Source organism: Capra hircus, chromosome 11 (assembly GCF_001704415.2).
Source record: "Capra hircus breed San Clemente chromosome 11, ASM170441v1, whole genome shotgun sequence".
Lineage (NCBI taxonomy): Eukaryota > Metazoa > Chordata > Mammalia > Artiodactyla > Bovidae > Capra > Capra hircus.
In genome coordinates, this window is record NC_030818.1 from 1,499,210 (window position 1) to 1,520,345 (window position 21,136).

Here is a 21,136-nt window from a genome sequence, read left to right on the forward strand (position 1 = left end):
GCACTTAATAGTATTTATGTCTATACAGGCTTCCCAGGTGACTCAGGGTTGGGAAGAGCCCCTGGTGAAGGAAATGGCAACCCACTCCAGGATTCTTGCCTTGAAAATCCCTTGGACAGAGGAGCCTGGCAGACTACAGTCCACGGGGTCACAAAGAGTTGGACACAACTTCGTGACTAAACAACAACAATGTTTTATGTCTGTATCTCCACCTCCCAGATAATACCACTAGTTTCTTAAGGACAAGATCTGAGTCAGATAAGGTTACAATTAAATCCAATAGCACCTAGTATATGAGAGATGCCTGATCAACATTTCCTGATTGGTGACTGAGGTGGAATCAGACATGGGTGGAAAACTTGAGTTAGTGAGAACAAAATTGTGTTAATTCCTGTGATACTCAGCAGAACCTAAACTTGTCTAAAGACTCCAGAGTGAGCACCCTCTGAGTTAACAACCCCACAAATTGGATACTTGCATAATCCAAATCAATCATTTCCCTGAAAGAAATTCTGAACTCTGAGAGCATCAGGATTTCCAGAAGCTGCTAATTTTTTAAAAAAGGGTATTTAACTTAAGGGCCCCAAGACAGCAAAACATGCACACCGCTTCTCTAAAAGGAAGGTAATCACATGAATAGCTCTTTATATTTGACTTGCACTGTCAAGCCGCTCTTGAAAGAACCTCCAGAAGTAGAATGGGAAGTTATTAAAAGATCAAGGGGTTAGGTAAGGTTAGGCTGACTCTTCCAATTCAGTTTCAGGTAGGAAGCATCAGAGTATTACATAATTCTTCTTAGACTTCTGGGCTCCTTTGCAAAATGATCTCATTTTTGGTTTTCTAATTCCTAAATCCATGGTCTCCACAGCTTCTAAGTTCCACAGAAGATGGTGAAAGTTTTCCTGCCGCCATTCTGTACTCTATTCAAACTTCTATTCAATTACCAGTTGGAAGTAGGAACTGCCCAGTCCCTTGAGCTTTCATTAGCTATAGAGCACACACAGAGCATTTCATATCAGTTAAACCAAGCCTGGAGGTCTCCCAAGGTTATCAACCTATCGCTTTATTTGCCGTGTGTAACTTATGTAACTAACCCTTAAGCGCCTACAGACGTGATGCCTTCACGTTGTAACCACTAAGCTAAAACCCACTTAGGTTTTTCCCTGGGCTTTTGATGAATCACTCTCTAACTCTCTGCCACAGCTTTTTTGGATCTGGAACCAAAATTTAACGGACTTCAGCGTCTAGGTTCTTTACTTACAGAAACGAGGAACAAAAAACTGCGGGAAATGGAGAGGCGTGCCATTCGGCAGGATTCTGTTTTTCACCCCATCAGCCTCTCCTAAGCCAGAGGTAGGCATTCCCCCCCGGACTCTGCGACCTTAAACAAGTCTGAACGGTTCATTTTTCTTCTTTCCATAAACCAAGAATAACGACTCTGGTTTATGTTAAGTAAGCAAAGCGTCGAAGTGGCACAATTTTTTCAACCTCAAGAAACTTTTTCTCCCAGATTGCCTTCCTCAGGGTGATGCCTTAATCATGGAATTTTGTAAGCCAGCTGCAGCTTGGACGGCTAAGGAAAAAATTCATTCCCTACTCCTGAGCCAAACTAGACGGTTCCGGTCACGCCGCACCCTGAAACCCAGCCCGCTCTCCGCTCAGCTTGAGCTTTTGATTCAACAGGGTTGCCGGAAGTGGGAGGAGCTCCCGGCGCACCAGAGGGAGGCGGACCTTGGTCTCCAGGCAACGGCCCAGGCGATTGGCCAGCTCGTTTGCAACCGAGGCCAATGGCCAGGCGCCTTGCAAACGGTCGTTGCGGCGACTGAGGCTGCGCGGGAGATTCGACTTGGCGGCGGCTCCTACCCGACAGCGCAGTTGGGACTGCTGCTGGCCTGGATCCTCTCGCCATGGATAACCCGGAAAATGTGTTTCAGTAGGTGTGGGTCTGGTGGGAGGGAGACGGGTGGGCGGGGGCGTGATCTCCGGCTGCAGGCCTCCGGGGGCTGGGGTACCTGAGTTCGGGCCTAGTGGGCTGCAGGTCCCGGGCCCGCCCCAGACCTGCCTCCCTCGGCCTTCCCGCCCCTTTTCTTGGCCCTGGAGTTTGTCCCCTCCCAGCCTCACTACCCCCATCCCTCCCTGGCTGCGCCGCAGGCCACCGCTGAGACCCCGGGCCTTTGACCGAGCTGCCGCTAGGGTGGCAGTTTGACGGGAGTGGGGAGGGGTTTGGATGAAATTGAGGCCCCCAGAGCTCCTTGATTGTAAGGAATTCTCCTCTGGGCAGATCACCTCGATGGAATTAAAATGTCTAACCCAAAAAAAACTAACACTTGCCTGTAGGTTTCATGAGAAATTTTCGAAACCACTTATTTTAAAATTCTAGAAAGGGAAAGAACTTAAAATTGCACTATCCCATAATCGCACAATTATTAAAAATCGTTGAGTAATGTGCACTTTAAGGGAAAAAATGTTCCACTGTTTGTCATTTATGTCCACCTGCTAACACTTTTTAAAATTCCCATGTCTTTGCTTTTCATGACTTAGGTGATTTATCCAGACTGTTAAATGCATTTAAAACAGTTAAATCTTGTGCTACGGAAAGTAAAACTGGTTAGTTTTATTAGCACCAGTGTAATATTAACTGTCTGGGATCAAAAGACTCAGATCCTTAACTCTGCCTTCAGACTTTTTCTGTAGCCCAGACTGCAAAGGATTTCAATTTTGCAGACTCCTCTTCCGCCTTTTTAAAATAGAAACCAGATATTTCTGACCTTATTTTGACATTCCAAAGGCTAATTTGCACTGATGAGCTGAGTGTTTTAGTATTGCTTTACAGTGTATTTAGACCATATTACTAGGGGAGTGTGATTGGTATCAGACAGGCATCTTACTTTGGGCTGCCTATTACATATGTTTCGGGAGAAAGTTCTTCCATAACTTAAATTAGGAACTTTTAAACTGCTTATAAATTGTGGAAACTTATCTGCTATGATGCACAAGAGGGAGTTTCAAGATGTAGGAATATTTTTTAACTTTTAAAAATAAGTACTATGTTTATGTGGTTAAAAAAGATTTAGTTAAATCTTGTTCACTGAGATCTGTATCTGACGGCTCTCCCAATGCTTTGTATGTAACCATTTTTCTAGTTTATTTTTCATGAATGTAAATATTTATAATACGAACATATGTATGTACGTGTGTGTACAATTCCTGCCTTTACTAAACATAAAAAGTAGCAGAGCAGATGCACTTTTTTTTTTAATGCTGTCCTTGGAGATTTCAGTCTGTCATTCCATAGATTCTTTTTTCTTTCTTTTTTACAACTGCATGATATTTTATGTGCCATAATTGGCCTAAAAAAGTACCCCGTTGTTGGACGCTTGGAATGTGGACCTTCTTTGCCATTACAAATAGTGCCATGGCGAAAAATCTAGTACCCATGGTGCTTTTCGTGTATCTGTCCTCTCGATTACTAGGAGTGGGTTTGCTAGATCAAAAGGAAATCCGTCTGTCATTCTGGTGATATTGTTACCAGTTTCCGTGGCAGGGACTGAGCACACTCCCACCTCCAAGCAAGTTGTAAGTGTGTCTCTTTCCATTACTTCCCCTCTACTTTTTTGTCATATTTCTGGAGTCTGGTAGATGAGAAGTTCTCTCGGTGAGGCAAATTTCTCTCCCGAGAGAGGCTGAGTATTTTCTTGTGAAATGCCTCTTGTTCATTTCTTAAATTGGATTGGGTTTGTTTTTTCCCCCCAATTTCTAGAAGCTCTTTTCGTCATCCCCATTTAGCATTTCTCTCTTAACTCTGCTCGGTGTTTTGTTTATTTGACATAGAGAAGCTTTTTATTTATAAGTAGTCCACTTACCTAGCTTTTTCTTTTGAGGCTTCTGGATTTTGAGTCGTAAGAAACTTTGATTTTATTTGTATTGTGAGGTGACAGCTAGAAGAAAATATTACTTTCAAATTTTTTTTTCCCCTCGAAAAAATCATCGAACTTCTTTGATAGAAACCTGAAAGTCTTCCTTACTTTGGCTCTCTCTCTTACCCAGAGTTCAGTCCCATCCGCAAGTCTCATTGTTTCTTTCTCCAAAACACCCCAGTTCCACATTTGAACAGTTCCCATACTGGTTGGGGCTCTGCAATAGCTCCGTAACTCTTCTCATCCCCCACCCGCTTCCTCACTTAGAGATAGTTTTAAAATACACGTTAGACCTTGTCACCCCTCGCCCTTCTCCTGACTTAGCTGCTTGGTTCTGGCCCCGTCAGACGTTACCCTCTCAGAGAGGCAGGCTTTCCCTGGCCACCCTACCTGAAAACAGTAAGTCCTGTCGCACTCTTACCCCTTCTGTCCTTTGGGTTTGTTTGCGCGTTTTCCCCCTCTGCGTTCTTTCCTTTTGCTGGTTTCTTCATCCTGCTAGCACCTGGGGCCTCTTGGAGAACTTTCTTGGCTCGGCTGGGTTGTTTTCACGCTGTGGCTGAGTGTGCAGAAGTAGGACAAGTTCTCAGGGAGCTGCAGCCACTGACTGCCGAGCACTGTCATCGGGTGGTCCCCCTGGGGACCCTGCTGTCCCACTGAGGCCCGGAAAGCAAACCATGTCCTGGAAGTCCCGACCCGCTGGACCCTGGGCTGTCACGCGCTTCCCTGGTGACTCAGACGGTAAAAAATCTGCTTGCAATACAGGAGACCCAGGTTTGATCCATTAGGTTGGGATGATCCCCTGGAGAAGGGAATGGCAACCCACTCCAGTATTCTTGCCTGGAGAACCCCATGGACAAAGAAGGCTGGCAGGCTACAGTCTATGGGGTTGCAAAGATTCGGACGTAACTGGGTGAATAACCGTGGGCTGTCATGCACCTTTCAAGAGCTCCCTTCAAATCTCCAGCCAAATTCCTAAGCAGCAAGGTGAGGGGTCCTGGTCAGCGCCACACCTGGGTCCCAACATTAGAAGGAGGAGCCGCAAGGTTCTAGTGCCCCTCATGGTGGCGGTGACATTGGAGCTGGAGACCTTTTGTTAATAGCTGCTTCCTGTAGACCTACCTCAGCGGCCTTGCGTCTTGCTTTCTTCTGAAAAAAACACTGCTTTTGAGTTTGAGTGGATACTGTTTTCATTTTTATTATAGCATTTGAATTGATGTCTTAAGTTTTCTATTTTAAGGTATATTCATGATAAATATGAAATATAACTTTTGCTTCTAGGAAGTATTCCTAATAATCCCATGTACCTATGTTTCTCTGTTCTAGAATGTTTGAAGCCCATATGCAGAGCTACAAGGGCGATGACCCACTTGGTGAATGGGAAAGGTTAGCATTTCGTTTATTTATTTTTTCTATGAACAAACTGTATGCTGCCCTGAAAAATTAATACTATCCATATTTTTTCTAGTTACATGCGATGGGTAGAAGAGAATTTTCCTGAGAATAAAGAATACTTAACAACTTTATTAGAGCATCTAATGAAGGAATTTTTAGATAAGAAGAGATATCACAATGACCCAAGATTCATCAATTATTGTCTGCAATTTGTAAGTATACTTTCAGAGGTATAATCACACACTAGTGATGTTGTACTTTTGCTTTTTACCCCAGATTTTAGGATCATTTTTTTGGTGTTTTTTATTTGATTCCTTATATTTCTAAGTTATAACTTTTTTTTTTTTAAGTTGTGTGGCCAGAGACTTGTATTTTACAATCTTCTGGCTTCTGTCTTGTGGAATCAGTGATTGATTTTAAAACCCTCCTTCTCTGTAAAGTCTGAAATGTGACAACAGAAGCTAGAAACCAGGCTTCCCTGGCGGCACAGGTGGTCTAGAATCCGCCTGCAATGCAGGAGACCTGCGTCGACCCCTGAGTCATGAAGATCCCCTGGAGAAGGAAATGGCAGCCCACTCCAGTGTTCTTGCCTGGAGAATCCCATGCACAGAGGAGCCTAACGGGCCACAGTCCATGGGGTCACAAAGAGTCGGACCCAAGTGAGGGACTGACACTTTCACTTTTCAAGGTAGAAACCTTGAAAAGAGGGTTTGTTGGCTGAGAAGTGTGTTCAGCGAAGAGTAGATAAACAGGCACTCCCTGGTGCTAAAGAGGGTTCCTTGAGTAAATTAAATTCATTGTGAATAATTAAGAAAATATTAGCTCTCAGAAATGAGATTTAGCGCTAAAAGGAGAAAGCTGCCTCAGGTTAGTCTTTCAATGGGTGGATCTGTTCAGTCTTGAACTAAAGGCTTGGGTACAAGTTGTGGTCATAAAATCATGAACGGAGTAGATAAAGTAAGCAGGAATTTGTTACCTATCTTTACTAAGCTTCCAGATGTGAGGATTCGACACACCCTGAGGAACTTGAACGAGTACAGCTTTATATATTGATATTACGGCACAGAACCTACTGTCTTGGGAAATAGTGGGGGATGCTGAATGTCAAGGAAGGGGATGAGCTGACTTTGAGGCTTGCCATCAGAGGACCACACAGGCCTTCCCCTGCCAAGTACGTCATGCTGCCTCCTTGAGGACGGACACTGAGTGTTGTTTGGACTGGGAGCCACGCCGTGCCTGGCAAGCGCCCTTCTTTAATGTCTGTCTGCTTTGGATTTCTGCAGGCCAAGTGCAACAGTGACCTTCACCAGTTTTTTGAGTTTCTGTACAACCACGGTATCGGAACCCAGGCAGCTCCTCTGTACGTAGCCTGGGCCGGGCACCTGGAAGGCCGGGGGGAGTGGCAACACGCCAGTGCCGTTTTTCGGAGAGGAATTCAGAACCAGGCCGAACCTAGAGAGCTGCTGCAACAACAGTACAGGTAGTTTGACAGGGAGACTCCACACAGGGATTCCTGCCTTGAAAGGCAGCGGTTTGCTCTTTAAAGATTTTTATTGTTATATTTGTACAGGGAAATGCTTGTCATTGGGGAAAATGTGGAATTAGTATAAAGAAAAACTGTCCAGAAATAGTACCATTAATATTTTTGAGCACTTCTTTCCAGTGTCTTTTCTGATGCCTGCGTGTGTGCTTAGACGCTCTGTATTACAGGAGTAAATTGTACTGTATGTCTGACTGTACATGCTGAGCTTTATACTGCTCTTAAGAGATTATGGACTTTTGTACCACTTAGAAAGTGGTTGTGAAGTCTGTCCCAGAGCAGTGTCATAATTTCATTGTTCTAGAATGGAACGTTTGTTTCCAGCATTTTGTTTTTCTTCACAGAGATCAGCACATGCTGTGTGCTAAGTCACTTCAGTCATGTCCAACTCTTTGTGACCCCATGGACTGTAGCCCACCGGGCTTCTCTGTCCAAGGGATTTTCCAGGCAAGAATACTGGAGTGGGTTGCCATTTCCTTCTTCAAGGGATCTTCTCGACCCGGGATCGAACCCGAGTCTGCTGCATTGCAGGTGGATTCTTTACTGCTGAGCCACCAGCGAAAGCCTACAATATGTACATGTTGTAACATGAGCATATTGATACCCACAGAGGAGGGTACATTTGTTATGTGACTTTATAAAATACTGACATAAATGAGGCAAAAGGAGGAATTTTTCTAATTAAGTGCATTGGGTGTGAAAATAAGCCCAGGTTTTTTTTTTTCTTAATTTTGAAGCAAATCTAAAATTCAACTTTGCAATCTGTCTTAACCTCAGTCTTTATTAGATCACAGTAAGCTGTCTATCCTGTTTAGTTTTCACTCTTAACATAAATGCATATTAAACTGTGAATTGTAATCTATATTGATGCCTTTACTGTTGTCTTTTAGGATGTTTCAGACACGCCTCACTGAAACCCATTTGTCTACTCAAGGTAAAATAACACTTTCTAAACTATCCAAAGTATCAGTAACTTAGTCTCTGATTTGCACTGCCTTTTTCCCCTTAAAAAACAAATCCATCCAGTATTTATTGACTATATTATCTTAGTAACGGGGAAGACCCTCTGATAATAATAACGCCTGCTTCATAGCCCTGCATAGCAGGGACTCTGTCTTAGCACTTTAAAAGAAAAACTCTCAAAAAAAAAAAAAAAAGCTTGGTAATTTCATTGTAGTTTTAGGATTTTCAAAAAGTAAAAATTACCCCAAATTGAGTGACGATACTTATTCTGGAGTACATCTGTTCTGAATTAAATTAAAGGTACTTAATGCAACTTTTAAAGAAATGGATTTTTTCTTTTCTTTTTTTTAAGAAATAAAGATTACATTTCAGCATTAAGTACCGACTGCTTATCCTGTTGTTTAAAATAGCTAGAGTTTACGTTTCTTTCAGGGACTTCCTTGGGCATTTTGAATTGATTAGAAAATTGTTTCTACAACATTACTTTTATTTATAAGGTGTTTTAATTATGGTTTTGAGATAGTGTGAGTGAGTTCATTTTTCAGTGCTAGTTATTGAAAGATTAGAGGAGTGTATTTGTATTGCATTCACTTAATATGGTTTCAGCCTCATTTCTTTTCATTTCATGCACTTCGTGTCATAGTGAGAACCTCAGAACCTCTGCATGATGCTCAGATTTTAAATCAAATGGTAACATCAAACTCGAATCCAGGAAGTAACTCAGCCTGCATTTCTAAGAATCAGGTAATAATGACAGCTGTAGTCGCGTGGAAACTGGGAAGGGTGTTGAATGGTGTCACTCGGCACCTCGTTTCTTTGACCTTGTCTCCCAGGACTGACCTCCACGTCAGCCGCCTGTGCTGTGGCGCCTTTCTGGGCCTGCCCACTTCCAGTATTAAATGGAAAATCACTCCCTCTCTGACCGTAACTTCTGCACTCGTCTGACCTGGTGACACCGCTGCACGACCTCCTGTCTTCGCTTGCTCCCTCCCAGCAGCCTCTGTCCTTTGCTCTGCGGGGCTCCCCTCCCTGGCCCAGGGTTCTCTGGCTTAGGTCACACCCATCTGCAGACACGTGAGCATACTTCAGATGCTCTGAGCCTGGAACCGTCGCCTCAGCCAGAGCTTTTCTGTTTCCTGGCAGTTACGCTTCCAGTTTCCCCATTCACACTCTATGTTTTCCACATTGCCTGTGTTTCCTTTTCTACTCACTAATGCCAAATGATAATTTTTAACTTCTTTTTACTCTCCTCAAACTTGGGGCCTGACTATGTCTAACCTCTCTGTCAGGAACTGGCAAACTTATTGTATCAGTGAGGCAGCAGAAGCCCTAGATGACAGCTCCTGTCTGCCACCAACCAATAAATACTGGGCCCTTGCTGCCATGCCAGGGGCCGGGGTGACTCTCCTGCCCTAGCGACTCATCTGCATGTACACGTTCTCTCCTTTCTCCCAGCTTCTTTCCTCCTCAGGGTACCAGTGCTCTTTCAGAGTTCGCTATGGACCTGCTCTAAGCTAAATCCTATGGAAACGCTCTGTTCCAGGGACACATGCATTAAGTTTCATTAATGTAACACCTTCTTAGAAGGAGACTATGAATTCCAACTTTGACAGATACTCACACTATCCCAATTTACATCCAACTCATGCGTGCCAGTGGCACCCCACTCCAGTACTCTTGCCTGGAAAATCCCACGGGCAGAGGAGCCTGGCAGGCTGCAGTCCATGGGGTCGCTAAGAGTCGGACATGACTGAGCGACTTCCCTTTCACTTTTCACTTTCCTGCATTGGAGAAGGAAATGGTGACCCACTCCAGTGTTCTTGCCTGGAGAGTCCCAGGGACGGGGGAGCCTGGTGGGCTGCCGTCTGTGGGGTCGCACAGGGTCGGACACGGCTGACATGACCCAGCAGCAGCAGCATGCGTGCCACCTTGTCTGTCTCCTGTTGCCCCAGCTCCAGGTGTCTGGGCAGCAGAGATGGATCTTTTCCACAGTCACTGCTCAGGACCTGACACGACACAGATGAGAGATCCAGTAAATACTTGTCTAGTGACTGAACACTAGCACTGTGGGCTCCTGAGCAGAGAACAGTACCAGCAGAAAATGTTCAGAATTTTTTTTCTAATGTAGCCATTTGGAATATTAATCTCATTACACTTAGGCCCTGTGGCTCAGCCCCTAGAGTGTGGGCCTTTCTTATTGGAAGAAGACCCACGGGTCCAAACACTTTCTTACTGGACTCTAGTTGTAAAACCTGTCGTAAAAGTGATCATGCAAACCAAGGCTTCAGCTATTGATGGTGACTTGAAAGAGCACATAAATCTACTTGATGATTCAGAGGCCCCGCAAGTGTTTCCATGTTGTTTTCTGCAGTCGTCTGGATGACGGATTCTTCTCAGATCAGTGATTATTTGTGTTTCTTTTCTGTCTCCCTAGGGTCCACAACTTTCTGGAACAACACCTGCAGCTGGTGATAAAGGGTCAGACATGCAAGTACAATCGGTGCCTTCATCTGTGACTGATTTTCCTTCCAGGGCCGTTGCAGTACACTGTCATAAATGATGTATTTTTCCCCATTTTAGGGAACAAAGGGTGATCACGATTTCTAAATCAGAATATTCTTCACACCCATCTGTGGCAGACAAAGCTGATGTTCAGCAGGTTGTCATGTATTGCAAGGAGAAGCTTATTCGCGGAGAATCGGAGTTTTCCTTTGAAGAGCTGAGAGCCCAGAGATACAATCTGCGGAGAAAGCATGAACAGTGGGGTACTTGCAGTCTTAAATTTGAGATCGCCTAGGTCACTTAACATGATTCTCATCTCTGAGTAATTACATTTGTAGTAGATAATTCATTGTCCTGAAGGAATCTCAAAAAAAAAATCCAGCTCATTCCATCAGAAGCCTAAAACCTTTGTTAAATACTGGGGTAGCAGCCACGTTTGTCCAAAGCATAAATTGATGTCTTGACAGCAAAGCCTAGAGCTGAGACAGCACTACAGGGGATGTCCGTGCCAATGCAATGGATTCTTTCAAGCTTTCAGATAGCATCCGTATGGGTGTGAGCTCCTGTATCTAGCAGTTGTAAGCCCCGGGTCAGTTATTTACACTGTAAAGAATTAATTAAGAACTAGAGTTGAGAAGAGAGTCTTCAAAGTCTGCAGCTGTTATAAATAAGACATTCAGGAGTCCTCTGATCAAAGTGCGGTGTTACTCATGGCTGTGCTGTACAGAGGGTCCTGATTCTGCAGCGAAGACTGAATGTTAACAACAACGTTGGCACTTCAGTTTTACAGCACGTGATTGCTGTAACAGCAGGGACCTCAGAGGAAAATGAACCTCTGTTCCTCTCAAGACTTCGACAGCATCTGACTATTTGTGCTGTGCACCCTACGTTGGCCAATGTTTGTTTATTCATTATTTCTCGTTTGGTTAACAACCGAGAGGACAGTCAGGTGACACTCAGGGAGGACCCTTTCGTGCCTTGCACAGATGCTAAACCTGAGCTGGACAGTTTGATTGGTATGTGATGTGGTTATGTTAGCCAGTTGCTGGAAATGGGCCCGACAGCAGTGTCCTTGACGTGCTGACCTTTCAGTGCACTTTACTCTTACTCCTTAGGAAGCAGCGAGAAACTTCTATCTTTCAAAAACACTTCATTTTCGAATGATTTGCACAGTCGTGATTGTTAAAAGTACTTAGTATCATACCATGCTATTACCAAATATTTTTGTTGCTCATCATGTACATTTTTATAACGTACGCACCCTGAACTTAAAAGTAACTGTACTGAGGATAGGTAAAAATTATAATTGAAAAGTAGATAGTATTTCAGTTCTAAAAACCTAATACTCTTGGAAAAAGACTAGTAAAAAATAGTTGCCATCTTAAAAAATAAACTTTTGCTGATTTTGCACAGATTCCTCTATTGACCTGAGTTTAAATCTCACCTGCAAACTATACTTTGTCTTTCCTAAAGTAAATGAAGAGAGGCATTATATGAAAAGGAAAGAAGCAAATGCTTTGGAAGAACAACTATTAAAACAGAAAATGGATGAGCTTCATAAGAAGTTGCACCAGGTGGTGGAGATGTCGCAGGAGAACCTGCCCTCTTCCCGGGGGACGTCTGAGGTGTGTGGGCTCCTCCCTGTCGCCTCCCACGCCCGCTGCAGTGCTTTCTGTTTCTGCTCGTCCCTTCCGTGCTTTATTTGTAGAGTGAATTCTGATGTCAGTTTAGTCACTAGCTTTCCTAATTATTCCCCCCCTCCCCCCACCGAGAACTGGGGGGAAAGACAGTGACACACTTCCAGCAAGGATGGCAGTCACATTTAAAGGGCCAGGAGCCAGAGTGACGCTGGGCTTCTCGGTGCCAGCCCAGAAGGACACTCACAGCGCAGGATGAGAGAGGGAGTTAGAGAGCAGGGTGTGTAGTGTGTGTGTGTCTGTGCATTAGTGCATATAGTCCTCTATCTGGTTTTCCTCTTGTAGGGGAGGTGCAATGACTGTTACAGAATGGAAATTCAGATATCATGAGTAGTTTGTATTGAGAAGCCGGCAGCACCTGCAGGAACGGGTCTCAGAGCTTGCTTTCCCTACAGACCTACTGTGGCCGTATTCCTGTTTTCAGCTCCACCTTCACTTCCGACACGTTCACGTTTCTGCGCTTCTCTGGAGATCACCTCCTCTGACTGCTGTTTGAGGTGTTAGGATTCCTCTACTGTCATTTTAGTGAGGTTTTGGGAGGATGTGGATGATAAAACACATGTTTAAGCCACTGTCTTTAACCAGAAGCCTCTCTTAATGAACTTATTTCTGTGTATGAGTGGTCTGAGGATGTATTTTCCAAACGGATCTCCAGTTGTCCCTGAGTCATTTATTTACCAGCTCAGCTTTTCCCTATTGGTTTAAAATTTCTTTGTGCATGCTCAGTCACTTCCGTTGTGTCCAACTCTTTGCAACCCTGTGGACTGTAGCCCGCCAGACTCCTCTATCCATGGGATTTCCCAGGCAAGAGTACTGGAATGGGTAGCCTTTCCCTTCTCTGAATGGAGATCTTCCCCACCCAGGGATCAACCTGCATCTCCTGACTGCAGGTAGATTGTTTGCCACTGAGCCCCCGGGGAATCCCTTAAGATATCTTCATCATAGACTGAATTTTTAATATATGAAAGACCCATTTCTGAAATAACCGTCTCTGCTTTAGTCAGTAGGCTTCTTCTCAAACCTCTCTTCTTAAGCCTTCTATAAGGTCATGGTGTTTCTTACAGTAAACACCATGTTGTGTGTTTACTATAACTTTGACGTGTGTTTTGATATCCTTGGAGAAAGTCTGATTATTGTTTTTTAACATGTTTCTTCAGAAATGAATATTATGATTAGTTTTGATCTTTACTAATTCAGTAGATAAGAAAATTTAAATTATCTCTTTTTTGATGACTATTGAGAATAAACTTTATATTTTGTCCATTTGTTTGTGAAATAACTATTCTTGCCCTAGGTATTCAGTGTTTCCTTAACAATTTGTGAGAATACTTTTACATGCTGAGGAATTAATTCTTTGTCTTTTAACTTGGTAATACAAGAGTGTACATGTGCAGTCTTAAGTACATATGAGTAGAAAAGCAGAGATTTTAATTAAGTTAAAGGCCTGTGTCCATATCCTTCCCATGATGAGCCATGCTTTTGTGGCAATTAGTACAGTTAATATTCATGTTTCCTATTCATTGAAGGGAAAATGGTCACCAAGGGTATTTTAATGGGAAGAATACCATTATGAGCATTTGGTGACATTGATTTGTTAGTATTTTCCTGATGCACGGTCGTGGCTGGTTGTTAGGGGTTAGAAATATGAAGCACCAGTTGAATCTGTGGTTAAGCTACAGAAGCATCCAGCATGTGGTGTGGCCTTGTTGCTGACTGTTCATTTCAGAATACCTAGGGAGGTAAGAGGCTGCCTCGAGAGGCAAGGCATCTTCTGAAGACAAAGCTGTAAGACCTCACTGGTAGCCTCATGGCTTTTTGTCTGTCTGCTTACTGTGAAAGGTCAGTCCAGCGTGTTTGGAGGCACACACACACTCCCAGCAGGAACTAAGAGCTCCGGGTCTTCCAGCCGTCCCTCAGCAGACCTCGAAGAACGCGGACGAGAAGCCCAGGGAGGCACCTCCTGTCCCTCTTACGGCAAGTGCTGTCGCCACTGCTTCGGTGTCCCCGGCCGCCAGCCAGGGTGTGGCTTGCCCGGCTCCTTTGGCAGGCCCCCCCGTGACGGACGCCGTGTTTGCAGGGGGCAGCAGAGATGCCAGGTGAGCCAGAGGTGGCCCTAGAGACGGTGGCAGTGGCAGTGGTGTCTGGTGAATTCTCTGTGTGGCCTGCAGTAGTGAGGGCAGCATGTGATTGATGGGCGAGGCTTGTTTTCAAAATGATGTTTAGATGGGCATGTAGTGGAGAAACCACATTGCCAACACATTAGCCCCAGGTCGTTCAGCCGCACTGTTTCTTTTAAGAATGTTTGTTCTACTTCATACTTCTCTCTTGAATTAAAAATTCTGATACCCTGAAACTTACCAGTCTTTCTGTAGCTGAAGAATATACAGCTGCTAAGCTGAAATTGCCTCTGCTCACCAACTCTTGACGGAACATAACGTAGGGGTATTACAGTCCAGATAGTTACTTGCCTGTCGGATTGTTACCTGAATACTTGACAGTGTGTTCTCACGGTCCTTCTGTCTTCCCCTGGGACAGTTTGGGATTAATATCCATAATGCAGTTTACCAAAATCTGCCATACGCTGCTGTGGAGGTTTCTCCCCCCAGTTCTGAGCAGTTTTCCTAGATGGCAGAGATTATAGTTATTGTCGTATCGTTTGTTCTGTTTATATTTTTATCTTCAGTCACTTTGGTGCTCTCTTTTTTTAAACATAAAAAAATTTTCTTGCTCTTTTAGGAAAAATGAAAGTGAGGCTCCCATCTTTCCCTTGGGCTAAAACCCTTAGCACAGATTATGGTTCTTAAGGACTGCTTCTCCTCGGTGTCTGAGGTTAACTTCACCAATGATTTCCCTTGGAAATAAGACTTTAAAATGATCCTGCTTTTGCAGTCACCTGAGTATACTAATCAGACCTGTGTCCTGTATTGAACCGTGTATGTGAAAAGTAAACTGCTGGGACCTCCCTGGCAGTCCAGTGGTTAGGACTGCCCTTCCAGTGCGGGGCTGTGGGTTCTCTCCCTGGTCTGGGAACTAAGATCCTGCAAGCCATGTGGTGTGGCCAAAACAAAATTTTTCAAGAAGAGAACTGCTGTGTGTGGGCTGTGACTTCATTAGCTCTTCATAGTTGACTCTCGTGATCGTAAGATGGTCACAGTGGCAGTGACAGACCCTGGAGGCATGCTGCGTGTCCAGCCACCCCGTACAGAGGGGTGAGGCTCTTTAACCCAACGAGCATGCGGATCCCAGAAGCACTGCGGTCTGCCCGTGGCCCTGGCCCAGGCAGGGACCGAGGGGCCCCTCCCTCTCAGTGGCCTGGACAGCTGGCAGAGCAGAGGCACCTGCCCTGGCGCTGCATATGCAACTCGGGTTTTTATGGCAGTTTAATGGGGATTTGCGGAATTGAGGGTGCCTGCACCTTTTACGTGCCTCTTCACAGGGTTCATTAAGGGAAGCAGTGTTAAACAGGCAGACGAAGTCCACTCTCCCCACTGGGCTTAAACCAGGCTGTGATGTAAGTGCCTCTAGCATTTTTTCCATTCTTGATAACTGAAGTCTAGAGGACAAGGCACTACGGCTCCACAGCAAAGGCACCAGCGCTTTCCCACATCGTAACTCAGAAGAGCCACGCTGGGCACCCAGACCCAGAGCTGCCGGTCAGCCCCTCGGCCTGTGTAACAAATGGGATCATTCGAATCAGGGAGACCCTTAACCTCCCTTCCACGTGTGCAAATGATTATCAGGTGTTCACGTCTATAATCACTATGTCAGGCAAACATGAATACCTGGCCTTTATCTGTAAGAATTATTGTCCTCAAAAGGACGTGAAAGGAAACATAGTCACTTACACTGTAGGCAGTCCCGCCTGTTTCTCTCTCTTGGCCATGCCACGCGCCATGCAGGATGTTCTCCAACCAGGGATCAGGCCTGTGCCCCTGCACTGGGAGTGCGGATTCTTAACCTCTGGGCCACCAGAGACGCCCCCACCTTTATTTCAAAAACAGGCTGGCAATCGCCAACATTTCTTTTGCTGTTCTTGAGAGTTAGTGTGTCTCAGGAGTTTTCTCTTCCAGGTGTGTGAACAAAAGCACTCATGAATTCAGGCCACAGAGCGGAGCAGAGATGAAAGAAGGTAATGTTTAGTTGAAATACACTTGTGGCTGCCCTCTGCCCAGACTCGCTCAAGTTACTCAGGGGCCTGTTAGCTGGCCACAATTTACGGGGACTCTAGGCCAATGAACCTGGTTGTCAGCCCTCCTGTTCTCAGAACGCAGGGGTCAGATCAGCCCTGGGCCATTTCCAATAAAGGGGGAAGTCTACTTGATAGTCACAGATTATTAGTTAGAATCCTTTGGAAACCTGATTTGTGAAAACTTTCCTCTTAAATTTCCCAGTAGATTGCTCTAAAATAAGAGTCGTCTGTAATGTGTTGTGAGGAAGCCACGGTGGTTATTTGGGAGTGATGTGTGATATTTCTGTTCTATACTACTTCGTTAGAGGTACTTACATAAAAGTAAGTTTTCTAAATAAACTAGGACGTGGATGGGGCATTCACTTCCCACCCCCATGTACCGTGACATTCTTTCCAGTGACAGTTCAGTGGAAGCAGAGCTGCTCCAAACAGCAGGCGACACCTGCATTTAACCAGGACCAGACCGAGCACGCGTGGACGCCGAGCGCTGTCCTGAGTGACTGCAGGCGCAGCCACAGACAGAAAGGACAGAGAGCCGCCCCCACCCCGCTCGTGGGGCAGGGAGCATGGCTGTTAGGGGCCCAGGAAAGATGCTCACGACGACAGTGCTGCTTGGGCAAAGACAGAGCCAGCCTGCAAAGCCCGTTTCAGGCGGAGCTAGCAGCAGGGCAGAGTCCTTGATGTCCCTGATGTGTTCTGAGCACAGCAGAGCAGCCAGTGGCCTCCGAGGGTGGGCGTGGTGAGGAAGATGAGGTCGGAGCTAGGAGGGCTCGGGCTGTGCAGGGCCGTACCTGGACTCCAGCTGAGTGAGATGGAAAACCGGTCCTAAGATTTACAGCGTAGCTACTATTTCTTGGGATACAGTGGAGCAAAGGGTGCTATTGATGACGAGGCTGCTCATTTGATATGGCTTTAGACCAAGCTGCTTAATTAACTCTTTTGAGCTTTTATTTCCTTTTCTGTTAACAGATAATTCTTACTTTACCCACCTTGTGGGACTATTATAAAGATCAAAATAAAAGACGTGATAGTACTAGAATAATGAAATTCCTAGTGAGAATTGGCTTCCCAGGCGGCTCAGTGGTAAAGAATCCACCTGCCAATGCAGGAGACTCGGGTTCAAGCCCTGGGTCGGAAAGATCCCCTGGAGAGAGAAATGGCAACCCACTCCAGTATTCTTGCCTGGGAAAGCCCATGGACAGAGGAGCCTGGCCGGCTATAGTCCATGGGGTCAGTGGACACAATCTAGTGACTAGACAACAAGAAGTGAGAATTATCAACAATAATAAAATGTGTACTAAGTTTCTTAAATTGTGTGTCTTCTGAATTATTCTGATTACTGACATGGCAGTTTATCCCCATTTCTTTAAAAGGGTGTGAAACACAGAAGGTTGTTAACACAAGTTCCTTTCACACAACTCCAAACACATCCCTGGGACTGGTTCAGGCAACACCATCCAAAGTGCAGCCATCACCCACGGTGCACACCAAGGAAGCTCTCGGTACGTAAAGCCTGCTGTGAATGTGTAGCGTCTGACTGTGACTTAGGGAGAGCTCTTTTGCAATCATGTTTACGGTTATTCTTCTGTTCTTTTAAGGTTTCATCATGAATGTGTTTCAGGCTCCTACACTTCCTGACATTTCTGATGACAAAGAGGAATGGCCATCTCTAGGTCAAAACGAGTTTGAAGCCCAGTTTCAAAGTAATAACAAATTATTTAATAGCTACTAAATGGATAACACAGCAGGTGGTTGCCTGTGGAAAAAGCAAGGATTATGCAGAAGTAGGCCTGCCCTTGGTTAGCTTGTCAGATGAGTGCATGTTGGGAAGTAAAACGTAGAAGCGTTTTGCCAGGTGCTCAGTGTGTGTCATGGACTTGATTTATTTCTTAAAAAATAGTAAGTGCTAAACGAGGGCAAAATAGGCCTCGGTAGGAGTGGCCAGGAAGGACAGTGGGTTGAGGGGAACTTGAGCCTTGCCGGGCAGAGGGGTGTTCAGGGCGGAGTGTTGGGGACCAGGACTCGCCCCACCCCCCGCCTCCTGTTTGTCTCAAGTCAGAGGATTTTTGCTGGAGGCCAGAGAGAGATCACAACGAAGACACAGAGTTAACTGTAGAAAAGACACAGCATGTGAGACACAGCGTAACTGCAGAAAAAGCCGTGGAGAGCTGTCTTCGGTGTCAGTGCCGTAGCTGTGTGCTAGGAGCGTCGTGGCTGCTGCGTTAGATGTGGCAGGGGCTCGAGGCCTGGAGGCTTGGGCGCCAGCGCCTGTGACAGTCCCTTCCTGTCAGCGCAGAGGGACTACCGCGTGGCCTAGAGTTCCAAAGCTGACGTCAGCTAGTTACTCCATTTTCTCATTGGTAGTTAAAGTGTCGACTAAAGGGTAGTGTTTTTGTCCTGTTACACTAATTAACTACAGTTTTTGTACTCCTGCAGAAAATGCACCATCTTCTGGGGCTTGGGGAGTCAATAAGATCATCTCTTCTTTGTCATCTGCTTTTCCTGTATTTGAAGATGGAAACAAAGAAAATTATGGGTAAAGACATATGTGGTTAAGATAACTCGGAGTGAAAAGCATGTTGCCATAGTGACGGGTGGTGTCGGGTCCAGGTGGGGCTGTGGAGAGAAGACCACCTGCCAGTCAGACGGGCTGGGTTCAGCCGCAGCTCTGCCAGGGATGAGCCTTGTGACCACAGGACCAGGAGACTGTGGCTGAAGTTCTTTTCCACATTTTCAGCATTAGAAGAAAGCAGTCCTCCCATGACAAAAGCATGTATTATGAAAGGAAACAGTGTGGTTGCAAAGCATCAGAGAGCCGAGGTACCCTGTAGATTTGAAATTGTGTTAGCTGTAAATGAATTCATCAATACAGGCGTCCATACATGCTCTGTATGTCTTTGCAGGATTGATGACGTAGAAAGGGACGTGGCTTACGTTGGCAGAGAACGTTTGTTTTAAGGCTGAGCTGCATTACGATAGCTTAGGGTAGCACCAGGAAGTTTCACTGTTAGTAATTTAAATCATGAAAGAGAGGTGTGAACTCAAGTGTCATGATGTGGAAGAGACCTGTATTCCGTGGCTAGACCACACACTGGGGAAAGGAAACACGTGGCATCCACGCCGTCCTGTTGGTCACGGCCCTCACTCTTGTCCTTAAAACTCAGTGCAACAGAAATTCAGTATTTTCCACCCCTCATAAAGTGACTGTAGACCTTCTTGTATATGCCTTCTCAAGTTAATTCAGCTTGCACTCAGATTTGCTATAAAGGTAGGAAATATGTATATACATATTAACTAATTAATTAAGTGGAGAATGTTTTTAACACTGTGACTTAAGTGGTAGAATTTATTTCCTTAGGGTATTTTGCTGTTTATAATTCTGTCAATTTTTCCTTAGATTACCACAGCTGAAAAATAAACCTGCAGGAGCCAGGACCTTTGGAGAACGTTCCGTGAGCAGGTTTCCTGCAAAACCAAATGTGAGTCTCTGCTTCATCCATGAAATGGTTGTGCAACCCTTTTTCGATTTCTTTTACCAGACAACTGTGCCAGTCAAATGAGATGGCGTGTTTAAAAAGCAGTTCTGGAAAAACAGAATATTATGTGAAGATCATGTTTTTGAAACATTATCCTATAATTATTTGCAGTATGCACAACACATACTGAGAGATGTGGAAACTGAAAATTGAGGTTGATGTGATCCTTGCCCTCTGAGAGTCTTCCCTGTAGACAAGAGGAACCACTGGGGGCATATATATCTTTCCCGGACCTAAGAACCTTGATAAAGGCTAAATGGGAACTCCGTAATATCTTTGTTATTCCTCTGTAAATCCAGATTTTCTATTTTTTTAAAAAAGTTGGTAAATAAACTGTGACTCTTGCACATGATACAATTCCATTGGCGTGTGTTAAAGATGAAGTGTACCAGTTCTGGGGAGAAGAACCAGACCCTTGATGTCCTTGGCTGTGTGTAAGCCAGGGGTTACATCCATTCCTTTGAAAAAATCAAAATTCGTTTTTTTTTTTTAATCTAAAAAAAGTATCAACGTGTTAAATTTCATCTGCAAAACAGGGAACCCACTGCCTTGTTTCCAGTTCATCTTTCGTTGTAGGAAGTGCCTCATGCTGACGAGTTTCTGGATGATTCAACCGTGTGGGGTGTCCGCTGCAACAAAAGCCTGGCACCCAGCCCCAGGAGCCCGGGAGACTTCAGGTCCGCCGCGCAGCTGGCGTCTACGCCCTTCCACAGGCTTCCTGCGGACTCCGTGCACCCACTGGAAGATAAAGGTGTGCATTGCACTCTCTGTCCCACCTTCTGCCAACTTCACTTCTACTACTACCATAGTCGTCTTCTTGAAAATTCTAATTGGGACATTGGAAAGTCATAAAGAGGAAACTTAAAATCCATTCATTATAGTATTACATAAGTATAATGTCCTCATAAAGTCTCTGTGCCTTTTCAAATTCAATAGTGTTAGGTTATAAGCAGAACAGAAAAAAAGACTGCAGAAGTATTTAAGGGCAAATGTCCCACCCATTTGCACAGGACAGAGGTTTATTTCCTGATTTACAGTAAATAGCCAGGACAGACATATTAAATTACTTGAATGCTAAAATAGTAAACATTTTCTAATTTGATAAGAATAACTAATAGCAAGTTTTAATCCTTGATATGTATCTACAAATTTTATTACTTTAGAGATGTAGCAAATACTATACTCAGAAAATCATATTTAAAACATTTTTTAGTGGTGTGATAAAACTCACAGATAGTCCTATTTTCCCCAAACATAACACTCTCATATCAAAGATCTTTATACGCCTGAAATGAAGCTTAATAAATGACATAGTTATTGAATACAGATAATTATTACCTATTAAATACCAGACCTGCAAAATAATATAGGCATACCTCATTTTTGGCACAGTGGTAAAG

The 21,136-nt window shown here is 44.6% G+C and overlaps 1 protein-coding gene across 3 annotated transcripts in view; it reads left to right on the forward strand.

Moving 5' to 3' along the window:
• The window catches only part of BUB1 (BUB1 mitotic checkpoint serine/threonine kinase), a 36,325-nt gene continuing 17,006 nt past the window's right edge, over positions 1,818-21,136 (forward strand). For 2 of the 3 annotated variants that reach the window (XM_018054813.1, XM_018054815.1), the window contains exons 1-16: positions 1,818-1,933; positions 5,241-5,300; positions 5,383-5,521; positions 6,593-6,789; positions 7,740-7,783; positions 8,456-8,556; positions 10,247-10,299; positions 10,393-10,577; positions 11,788-11,939; positions 13,851-14,107; positions 16,082-16,140; positions 17,574-17,702; positions 17,799-17,903; positions 18,637-18,736; positions 19,598-19,679; positions 20,313-20,487. In XM_018054813.1, the coding sequence (XP_017910302.1) occupies positions 1,908-1,933; positions 5,241-5,300; positions 5,383-5,521; positions 6,593-6,789; positions 7,740-7,783; positions 8,456-8,556; positions 10,247-10,299; positions 10,393-10,577; positions 11,788-11,939; positions 13,851-14,107; positions 16,082-16,140; positions 17,574-17,702; positions 17,799-17,903; positions 18,637-18,736; positions 19,598-19,679; positions 20,313-20,487 (1,864 nt within the window). In that variant the 5' untranslated portion in view covers positions 1,818-1,907. The remainder of the gene's footprint in view (positions 1,934-5,240; positions 5,301-5,382; positions 5,522-6,592; positions 6,790-7,739; positions 7,784-8,455; positions 8,557-10,246; positions 10,300-10,392; positions 10,578-11,787; positions 11,940-13,850; positions 14,108-16,081; positions 16,141-17,573; positions 17,703-17,798; positions 17,904-18,636; positions 18,737-19,597; positions 19,680-20,312; positions 20,488-21,136) is intronic. The other variant, XM_018054814.1, reaches the window with a different exon arrangement.